At 39.4% G+C, this 11,539-nt stretch overlaps 1 protein-coding gene across 1 annotated transcript; it reads right to left on the bottom strand.

Moving 5' to 3' along the window:
• Positions 1-2,752: 2,752 nt before the first annotated feature.
• LOC120741089 (TNFAIP3-interacting protein 1-like) lies at positions 2,753-6,410 on the bottom strand. Its single transcript, XM_040043740.1, has 10 exons — positions 6,290-6,410; positions 5,215-5,327; positions 5,068-5,131; positions 4,758-4,832; positions 4,605-4,670; positions 4,379-4,492; positions 4,168-4,296; positions 3,990-4,064; positions 3,454-3,579; positions 2,753-3,368 (listed from the first exon to the last, which is right to left on the bottom strand). The coding sequence occupies exons 1-10, from the start codon at positions 6,290-6,292 to the stop codon at positions 3,228-3,230; spliced, it is 906 nt and encodes a 301-aa protein (XP_039899674.1). The 5' UTR covers positions 6,293-6,410; the 3' UTR covers positions 2,753-3,227.
• Positions 6,411-11,539: the final 5,129 nt, after the last annotated feature.

Raw genomic sequence — 11,539 nt, 5'->3', positions numbered from 1 at the left:
CTTTCCGCCAGCATAGGCTGTGCTTTTTTCTCACTGCCAGATGTAAATTATCATCATGTAAATAAAGAAATAGAAGGATCCTGCAGCTCTCTTAAAGTCTTTACTTGAAAGCTTTGCGGAGGATAGGATATCTAGTAGAAAACATTTAGGGAACCATTTATGTTTAGTATCCTTTCACAGAACTGCCCTCTGCTTATGTGTACAGATACAGTCAGAGACAGACTTCCAGTTAGTGGACATGTAAACATGTAACGTAATGGAGAAATTACTAAAATAAGGTAATCGAGATTCTGCTGGCTCCGAGGTTGGCTTAGTCATATTTCCTCATTATTTAGGGAACTGAGAATTGTGAGGCAGAGTGAGGTTTTGTTTGTTGCGCTGGTTACCACTAGAGGTCAGTAGAGGTATGCTGATTCTCAGTGCTGAGCCGTCATTGATACTTGATACTTATGAACAATATTAAGTGACTTAAAAAAATAACTATTTTTAACACAAGTATTTTTTATTATAGTCTCTTGAATCAATCATTGGTTTGCTGGAGGCATCAGTGTGTCTTTGACTCGTAAGTAAATTAGATGGTCTGCTTTAAATTTGATTTAGGTTTCCAACTACAGAATCTTTTTCAGATGTCTTTCAAACAAGCAAGGTTGGTTTCTACAAAGCAGTCTGCTACACCAGCACTAACACATGCAATGAAACTATAAGTGGAATCAGTTTCCTCACAGTAGGCTTCATATTCAGTTTTCCTCATGCAGATGACTTCCAATTTGACTGAATGACTGCAGCAACGACACAGGAAGCTCTGAGGCTCGTAAGAGTGAGTGCAAAGGCAAGTCGTTGGCGTCTTGTTGCTCTTGCATCTTTGTGCTGTGACACTGAAAACTTAGTTACTGTAGGTCTGTCACTGAAGCTGCCCAGTTTAAATTGAAATGAGAAATACACAAATTTTGCTTGTCAGGCCTCAGAAAAAAAATCAGTTTTGATTCCTGAAAGTTAACAACTGAGCTTTTCAACATATCGGTGCAATATAGGGAAAATCACGTTTCCTTTATCTGATTCAATAATGCAAATAGGTAATGTTACCTGTTAAAAGGTGAGCAGATTGTCAATGACTTAGTTGCTCATCTTGCTCAACATCCATCACGATTCACAAGTTGTTACCTGTAAAACTATGAATGTGACTTTGATCTTGAGCACAGTTTGGATGAATTAGGTGGTTAGTGTGTTTGTTTCACTGAAATCTCACTAATACTGTAGGAGGAGTGGCGATTCTTGTAAATTGTAGACAGATGCAGGGAGGTCCCACCCTAGAACAAACTAATCGGTCCATCAGCCGGATGAGCTGAAAACATTAAGACATTAAGTGCTTCACAGATACATATGTGTACTATATTCTGCTATATATTCAACTTTATCCTTTACCAAACACAGCTACAGTCAAAGACTGTAGCTCAGGTGGTAGAGCAGGTCAGCTACTAACTGGAAGGTTGGTGGTTTGATCCCAGTCTGCTCCAGTCTGCATGCCAAATATCCTTGATCAAGATACTAACCCCATGTTGCTTTCTGATGCATCCATCGGAGTGAGAATGTGTATGAAGCACTTAATAGCTTATAAAAAAAGTGCCTGGGTGAATGAATTAGTTGTATAAAGTGCTTTGAGTGGTCAGATAGAGTAGAAAAGCACTATATAAGAACCAGTCCATATAAAGATATAGACTTTATTTATTCCTGTTTAACTGCCCATTAAAGCAAATATCTAATCAATCAATATCATGGCAGCAAGTCGGTGACATGATCAAGACGAGCTGGTGAAATTCAAACTGAGCATCAGAATGAAGAAAGACGGTTTAAGTGACTTTGAACGTGGCATGGTTGTGACAGACTGGTGTGAGTATTTCAGAAACTGCTCATCTATTCATATCTACTGGGATTTTCCCACACTGCTGTCTTTGGGGTTTACAGTCTGAAAATGAGAAAATATCCAGTGAGCAGCAAATCTCGGGGTAAAAAAATATCTCTTTGATGTCAGAGGTCAAAGGTGAATGGCCAGACTGCTTTGGGCTGATAGGAAGGCAACGGTAACTCAAATAAGCAGAAGACCACACTGGGTGCTGTCAGCTAAGAACAGGAAACCGAGGCTGCCCACACAGGCTCACCAGAACTGCACATTAGAAGACTGGAAAAAACATTGCCTGATCTGATGAGTCTTGATTTCTGCTGTGACACTGGGTGGATAACACACCACGTCACATATCTCATATTCACCTCAAACTGGTGTCTTTAACGTGAAAATAAGTTCACTGCAGTGCGCTGTATCGTGCAACTGAAATCCTTAAAAAGTCCAGTGGAGTGTGTGTTAAAGTTGAGTGTGCATTACCTAAACTAGACAATCTGGTCTGTCTGATCTTGTGAAAAAGTGATTTCAGTGAATGAAGTACGTACGAACATGTTAAAACACAAACACCGTATAGTTGTTTATTTTCACGACAAATAAATAAGAAACAGACAAAAATGTGCAAAAAAACTTTTCCAAACATATATAAATACTCTGCTCAACATAAATGTATATATTATATATTATATATTAACTTCTTTCTCTTACAGGCTTGATTCTCGCTGTTGTAAAAGCGCCTGCATACAACCGACATAACATAGTGTAATATAAGTCAGAAAAACACCAGCCTTTATAATCACAGCATAGCTCGAGTTTCTTTGCCTCCTTACAGAGCTGTGATAGTTTTGATCTTTTTTAGTCCCATCACTGGGGCAAGACTGTTTTTTTAAGAGGTTTCTACAGCGTAGTGCAGCACAGGGTGTTTACAAGTGCTAAACACAGGAAATATCCACAATTTTGTTGCATCATTGATCAGTATGGTGGATGTCAGTAGTGTTTGGGCAGTGCAATAAAACCTGTGTCACACTCAAAGTGTAATCAGCCTATCTTGACAGTTTCATTTTACCCTTCGCTGCCTTTCTCCTCTTGGTAAGCGTATGCATCGATATTTGTGTATTAGGTTCCTCCCTTGCCCCACATAAGTCTCTCAGTGGACCCAGACTGATGCCGTGGCCTTGTTACAAGCAGGACCAGCAGAGGAGTTAGCTGGAACAGAGCTCACTTCCTCACTCTGCTGGCGATGAACACTGATCTGGCTGCTCATACTCCGGGAAAAACTTCCAGAAAGTCTGCCTAAACAATATCCCAAAAAGTCAGAGGAGTTGGTTGAGCTTCACTGCTTGTTATCGAGAGTGCACCGCCTCTGCAGCTTCATGTGGCGCTGGCTAACCTGGTGGCCCTCCGAGTTCGGACATTTGGCTTGATTTGCACAGGAGCAGTTAAGCACGGGGTGCAGTTGCCGAGTCCATGTCATCTGGAAGAATATACACAAAGCATATTAAAGTCAAGCACTAATCCTATAGTTCACATGCTGAATTTTCTAAGGTTACGAATGGTACCTGAGATCTGAGGACATGCAGCTCGTTGTGAGCTTTGGTATACTTCTTCTCCAGTTCCAGATACTTGCCCTTAAGCTTCTCCCGGTCTCTGCGCTCCTTCCGAAAGTCTTCCTTAAAGACTTCAGCCTAAATATGGACGTGAGACAAACAAAAACAGATGTCCATTAGGGGTAGCTCAACAGTTTGGGCAATTCTTATACACTACATTTAACCTTGGATTTTATAAGATATGGTTTACACATTCATTTAAGTGAGTAAGTGAAAAGCAGCTGAGTGGATTCGAGCTGAAGACACAAATCCCCTTTGGAGTTGCGTCAGGAAGGGGATCCGGTGTAAAACGCTGACAAAAATCAAACATGCAGGGTGCCTACTTTGTGGCAAAGTGGCAGCTGAAAGCAGCTATTAGCCAGACTACTACAGAGTGAATTTTATAGGTTTTTTGATTGCCTTTGGACACGGACAAGTAATACCTTTTTCCTTTGTTTTCAGTCTTTATGCAAAGAAAAACATCACACACATGAAGACAAAGCACTCACTTGATGTTTCCAGATGTCTAGTGTTTCATTGTCCACTCCAAGGGACTGAGAAGCCTGAAGCGCCTCCTTTAAGGCCTGCACAAACACATTGAAGCCACTGTTAGAGCGTTTTTACTGCGAGGGTTAGAATGAGACTTCCTTTTCATCAGTGAATATCAGAGAAAGCCTGATGCCTCACCTTGTTCAGTCGTCTGATCTCCTCGTGTTGATGCTGCCCTTTGCGGGTCAGGGCGCTGTTCTGCGCTCGCAGCTCTTTTACTTCTTTCTGTGCTTCGAGCTTCTCAGAGCTGGCATCACCCTCTTCCGTCTGTGAAAAAGCATCCCATGAGGGAACCGTTAGCGCTCAGATCAAACGACTTAATCTATCAAAGAGCGGTCGGCGCATTTACCTGTGCGCTCTCTTTTCCTTTGATCACCTTGAGCTTCAGTCGGTTTAACGTGACGTGCTTTCCTTCTTCCTCTTCAAAGCGATCACACTGCTGTAATGCTTTTAACTCCTCGACCTGGACATTGGGTGCAGAACGCAGACAACACTTAAATGATAAACAAGTGCGATAATAAACCGACACGAGCTGAAAAACAACATTAAAGGATGTGAACTTGCTCCTTTCTTACCTTCTCTTTGTAGTAGTGCACCATGGTTCGGTACTCTTTTGCCCATTTCTCATTAATAGAAAGAAGCTGAGTAAAAACAGAAAGACTGTGAACCTTTAAACGTGCATACACGGGTCGTAGGATGAATACACAGAAAGTCTGAGAAGTACTCACCTCGTTCTTTTGCTCTTCTAAGATAAGAATCTGTGTTTTCATGTTGACATCACTTTTGTGAGAGGACCCTTGCAGCTGAGGTACATAAAAGAGAGAAAAACAGGAACTACTCAAATGTGGCACGCAGTAAATCCATCAACAGCCAAATGCCTGCGACTCTGGGAAATTATGCAACATGACTCCCTCTACCAACTTCCTTTTACACATTTTTGGAAGTTTTGCTTCACACTGCTTCCAGTAACCCAACGAATATCATCATTCAGTTGTGGTCAGACAATCAAAAGGTGGTGGTTCTCTGTTCTTTTGTTACCTGTGTGTTTTCCAGCTTCACAGACGGGTGTAGTTCTTCCCCAGTATTGCACCAAAACTCATACCTGAAAAACAAATTATTTGCATCACGTTCCTCCATAAAAACTGACTCCAATTTTCACATAAGTGCTGCTGTGATGTGTCTCACCTGTCTATATTTGGCAGAGATGGATACAGTCTGTGGGCTTGTCTGTGTTTGTCAGTGTCATTTGACTCTGATGGGTCCACAGGCAGCCTTGCCGTTGAGTTTTCAAGCAGAGACTGTCAAAAAAAGAAAAAGTCAAGGACATAAGGACTTACTCAGTTGTATATAGCATTTGTATTCTATTTTTATCTTATTGTATATTTTATTCTATTTTATTCTACTGTATATAGTATTTTATTTTATTCTATTCTGTCCAGTTGTGTACTGTATTTATTCTTATTGTATTCAAATTTTTACTTCATAACTTTTGCACTGTCCACTTCCTGCTGTGACAAAACAAATTTCCCACGTGTGGGACTAATAAAGGTTATCTTATCTTATCTTATAAGTTTTATATGAAATTAATAATAATAATAATTTAAAAAACGGTTCTTCTATTGTAAGAATAAGTACCCAGCAGAGATGTATTTACATTAGGATGGCCTAAAATGAGTTTTTCTTCTGACATAACACCCCGGTGTAGAAACAGATATTTCCACAGGTTCAGCGGTTTCATTTGACATCAATGCAAATTCCCAAAGATATCAACATAAATGAATATTACAAGTATTTCTGCTTTTGTCTCAGAAAACGATTAATCAGTCATTACTAATAACAATTCAATTACTCAAAGAGTGTGTTGCAGCCTTGACGTAGTCACTGTGCTCCACGGAGATACTGTGCTGCAGTGAGCTCAGTTTGTTTGTAATGGCACAAAGTGACACTTGACTCATACCCACAAAGGATGTCGATTATCTATACCCCGCGCTGTCACGTGGTTACCCGACCTCAGCTTGCACGTTCCTCGGTAAATCATCAAATCTATTTAAACTGCCTTTAAAAACCTCTGAGGAGCTAACATGTTTATCAGGACAAGATGTCCAAGTTGATATAAAAGCCTATTGAACTCCTCCTGCTCTGAGTCCAGGTCAGTGTTCTGTACGAAGCAAAACTTTTTTAATTTTTTTAAGTAGAAGGTCAGAGTTGCTCGATAATAACATAAACAAAAGCAGCGAAATGTAAAAAGCAGCAGACTCACCATACTGCGTTTCGGAGGCGTCTTCAGAGTGTGCAAACCCGACTAAAAAACGTGTGAATTGAAGCGACGCGACCGGCTCGCCTCTCAGTTATACCGAGGATCCCCAGTGACGTGGGAAAACCCTGACTGTCCAATCAGCTGCCGGGATTCCCTCCCCGGTCCCGTGCAGTCAGAATGAGTTGAGCGACTGACCGACTTTGTCGAAGGAAAGGAAAGTACAAGCAGTTAATCAACACCTCGAGCGGTAATAGACGATGTGTTTATGGTATGAATCGATGACTAAGACAAAAAAAAAAAAAATCTGCTGTTGCACTGCAAAAGATGGCAAATCTTTATTTACGTTTTTTTAACCGAGAGAATATTTTTCTAGCATTTAAACTTAACGCCAAGCTAACATTTACTGTATTTACAGAGATAATTTTGCTTTATATAAAAAAGCATGTATAATGTACAAAAACTCAGTTAATTAATTCATGAATTAATTATTCTACCCGTTGGGACAACACATTACTAGGTGTAAAACAAAACAAAATAAAATAAAATAAAATAAAATAACACTATTGATAGCTATAGATTTATAGCTTTTATAGCTTTATTTGTGTGTCTATTAACAAAAACATTTAAAAAAATACTTTGTTTACTATATATGTTATACCTCAAGGTTAAAGTTCATATCCTAATTCATGTGAATGAAATTTTGAAACCATATGAAAAATTATAATGATACCAAATAATATTGTAAGAGATTCTGACTCTTGATTTTTTACAGTGGACAGCCTCCAGTTTCAGCTGTGTGAACTCATCTGTATGCTGAGTATTTTTTTTCTTTACTTCCTGGATGGTTAAACTGCAGCCGCTTAAAAGCCCGACCAGCTTTCAGAACCACTAATATCGAAATGAAACTGTCCAAAAAAATGCAAAACTTATGGCCTGCGGGTTATGGGAAAATCACACATCTCGCAGGCTTATCATTTACACAATCTCTTGACAGTCTGTTCTGAAAGGTGTTGACTCAGAGCGGGCTTATTTCAGGGAAGAAAGAGAGGGGAAAATACGCCACTGCTCCTCCTCCAGTAACCGGCACTCAGCGCGGGGGACTCAACCCAGAGCTAATTATTTATTATTTCTTATGGAAACCTGTGTGATTTATTCCCACATATAGGACACGCCATCCTTTTCTTCTTTAGGAGACTGGTTTCATGATCAGCACATTTTAATTAGAGATGATGTTACCAAACAGACACAGACATGTAATTCCTCAGTGCCCTTTTTCACATCAAGATATTTGTTTTTCTTTTGTTGAAGTGGGAGCTTCCACTCCTATTAAATATAGCCAATGGTGGGGACGTTCCAGCATGGCATTATGTGATATCCCGCACTCCACCGAAACAACCATTAATTTTTGTAGCCTAGGACATTTTTTGATATTTCCACCTGAAAAAAATAAGAAATAAAAAAAAAAGAAATCCCCAGATTTTACCAGTAAGACCAAAAATAGCCAACTCTCGACTCTATGGGTGAAAGAAACTCAAGAGAGATTATACAAGTCTGTTCCCATATATAAATGAATATAGCTACCGTCACATCATCATCATCATCATCATCATTGCTTTGCAGACCTGATTTGAAGCCCAAACCTGAGACCTCTACTTTCCGTGATATCCAAGGAAAGTGTGGATTTGAGAAGTCGACCAATGGTGCATTCTCAAGTGGTAGTGATTTGTCTATGATAGGGTGTGCTTGCCCTAAAGTGCTTACACTTGAAAACAGTGAGTGAGATCAGAAAGTCACTCAGAAAGTTTTCACTGAAGTCACAGAGCAAGAAATACAAAGCTGCTTTCCTATAGATTTCAATATACGTATATATATATATATATGTATACGTGTGTGTGTGTGTGTTTGAGCAACAGGAATCACCTCCTGCTGGTAATGGGAAAGACTGCAGATCTAAAGCGCTTCTGCTGTCATCTTTTATCTACAGTCTATGTACACTGCACTCGCAGGCCTCAGTTGTACTCTGCTGCAGACAGCTGGAAACCCAAGCAGACCCTAGAAGACTCACATAGACGTTTTATGTGGTAACAATTTGTTAATTACATGGAGCCCCTCATTTAAATTGGGCCTGTTTTCTCTCCTTTTTTTATTCTAAGTTGAACCATAATTTACAAAATGAACTCGTGTTGAGGAAAATGTCCAACTAGTGACCAAGCAAATAAGGTTTTTTGTTTTAGCATAGACTCTTTTTGAAACTGTAAGACCCTCCCTCTACAGGCCAATAGGAACAGTGCAGCTTCAAGGCACTTCCACATTGGCTTTACTTCTCAGATTTTGAGGCCTTATCCATCATTTACACATTTTCTACATACATCAGACAAGAAACTAATTATTCAGAGAAAACCACATAAATACCAATACCAACACATTATCCTATTAAGCTTTTATCTTGCCTGTTCTATAGCAGGCACGATAAATGGAGCCGTACTTATATAACACCTTTCTACTTAACTTGAATGTCTTTGAGGTACTACTTTAGGTACTCTCTACCTCACCCAATCACGCACGCATTTATGCCTAAGTGCTTTATAACATTCACACACACTTACATGGATTCAACAGGGGCAAATCAGGGTTCACTATCTTGCCCAAGCAGACTTCAATACATGAACTTGAAGAGCTGGAGATCAAACACTGACCTTCTGACTGCTACACCTCTCTCTAAACCACCTGAGCCATACACATTTATTATCATGGTGTGTTTGGGTCATTTATAAAGAAAATGCTATCTTGACTTTGTACTATTTGGACACAAGCTACATGTTAAAAGTGTTGGAAATGTTTTGCAACCTAAAGTTAGTTACCATGTGGAGATGAGATTTAAAAAACACTAACAAAAATGTTCATTTTTACTTCTGTGTAATTAAAACTGTTATTTGGAAAATAATATAGAGAGTATATGTAGGCTTAGTAAACACTGATGTTACTAGACAACAATTAATTGTTCCAAAAAAGAGAAATTCCTGTCTTAAAATGCTTATTATTATACTTAAGTTGGCCCCTTACTTATACCAATTATTCATGCCACATAGCCGTTTAATTGCTGTAATTTGGTTGAGACTTTTGTCCAATGCAATGCAAAAGAAAAAAAACAGAGCACGTGCACACACAGAAAGGCAGCACATTAGTTGGATTTAAATGCTTGTGCTTGAGGCAACAGCTCATCCACCCTGGAGGTTGCAGTATTAGGCCCAGGCTGTAACTGTTAAACACTCATCAGTATCTGTTCTCTGTTCTAACATAATTAAATGTGGCATCGATAGTGATGCTTTCATTAGTGTATAATCACCTGCAATTACAAATTAAATTAAAACGAAGGCTTATGTCTTGACAAGGTGCAAATCCTTGTTCACAGTGTGTATATTCGCTCCAGTGTTTATACAGTAACCAAAGGCCCAGAATAACCAACTGTAGCCTCTTTAGACTGGTTTGCAAAAGCCAGTTAGATCCCACAGACTCAATTGTTAAAATGTCCAGCATTAGAGCAGACATAAACTTCTCAGTCTGGTCCAAAAGTTGAGCTTTTTAATACTTCTAATACCTAAACTTGTGCATTGTTAGACACGTAGCTTGACATTGCTAATTTGAATCACTAAACATTTTAACCATGTTTTTCTTTTTCTTTTTTGTTGTTGTTGGTTCAGTTTGGAACCTCTGCATCAAATCAGGAAGTTATCATGTATCATGACTTAACAACCTGTCATGCACAGATGTTTTATATCGCTGAGACCATACTGAAAAAGCAGTCTAATGCTAAATTCAGTGCTAAAAAGTGTAAAGTAAGCATGGTAAAGCGTCATAGTTGCTGCCTGCAGGATTTGAAAGATTTTTCTAAAAACATTCCCAGTTCATCAGGGAAATTCACTTATTGCAGATTGTGCAATAAGTGAGGAGTATCAGGTGGATGAATGTGATTGGCCTCTGGTTACTCATGTACTTTGCTTAAATGCTTTAACACACTTTCTTTGGTTGCTCAGTCGGTGATACTGTACATTTTCTACTCTAGTAAAACCTTTAACCCCTCCCCCAAAAAACTTAGTCCATATTTGTCCACATTCCTGGACCCAAGAAGGATTTGGAAAGGTTTATACCCACTAAGAAGTGAACTACTTTCTTGAAATGTCTATGGAGGGCGCAGCATCAATAAGCTGGGAAATAGCAGTCAGCGGAGCAGGTAATGTACTGACTGTCAGGGGGCTGGCAGGGTCTGCTGGGTTTTTAGAAAACTTCAATCCAGCTTACTTGAATAAAAAGCCCGTTTTAGATAAATATGTGGAAATGTCAAAAAATGACCTTGAAAGTTTCGCTGTCACCACAATAACACTTTGCCACTGTCCTAAAAGTGCCACACAAAGATTATTATTAGTGTGATTGTGCGAATGGCAACAACAGTGACTCAAATCGTGACAATGTTTACCGACATTACAGTACTTGTCACAGTACCCCATGTTGTGGTTTTACACAAGGGGCCTTCTTCATATTACACCTGTGCAGTGAGAACCCCGAACGCCTCTTCCCAGCACCAATACAGCCCATTTACGGTACGTGTGACACAGCAGCTATACGCTAGAAAGGAAAGAGGAGGTTTTACTCTGCTTGAGGAGCCTCCCTCTTCCTGCCACAAGAGTATCACTCACACAAATATGTCTAACTCTGGTCTTTAAGATCCTGTCACAGATCTTTGGTTCACACGCGAAACAGATAAGGCTCTTTGTGGCGTACACCTACGAATTAAAAACCCAAAACGGGTTTGATCTTGTTCTGGAACACTTTCTCTTGTGATCAGTGGTTTAGCAGGTTTGCATAATTGCACACGTGTTAGTGTAACCTTTGCTATCGGTTTCAAGTGAAAGAAGAAAGAAAACAAACACAGCGTTTAGATGAAAAAGTGGAAAGATAAAGCCACAGTTAGCTAAGCAAATATTGCTTGTTGTCAGAGACTTCTTTCCATAAAATCCCGATGACTTCACAGAAAGTTACTGACGCTGAATTTGAACTTACTAAGCCTGTTCGCTTTTTAGGTTTTGTTTCAGGTTTCCGAAATCAGAGCTGAGGCTTTCATATGTGCTGCTTGAGGCGTGGAAACAGACTTTTTTCTGATAAATTATTTAACCAAACATAACTGCATGACCTGCTCATCAAAGGTGTAGCTTGTTTTCAAGTATATATTTCAGCTGACCTAAATTTTCACCTAAT

This window comes from Simochromis diagramma, unplaced genomic scaffold, assembly GCF_900408965.1.
Source record: "Simochromis diagramma unplaced genomic scaffold, fSimDia1.1 OVJJ01000602.1, whole genome shotgun sequence".
NCBI lineage: Eukaryota > Metazoa > Chordata > Actinopteri > Cichliformes > Cichlidae > Simochromis > Simochromis diagramma.
The sequence above is the reverse complement of the archived record's forward strand: the minus strand, read 5'-3'. Positions and strand labels throughout refer to the sequence as shown.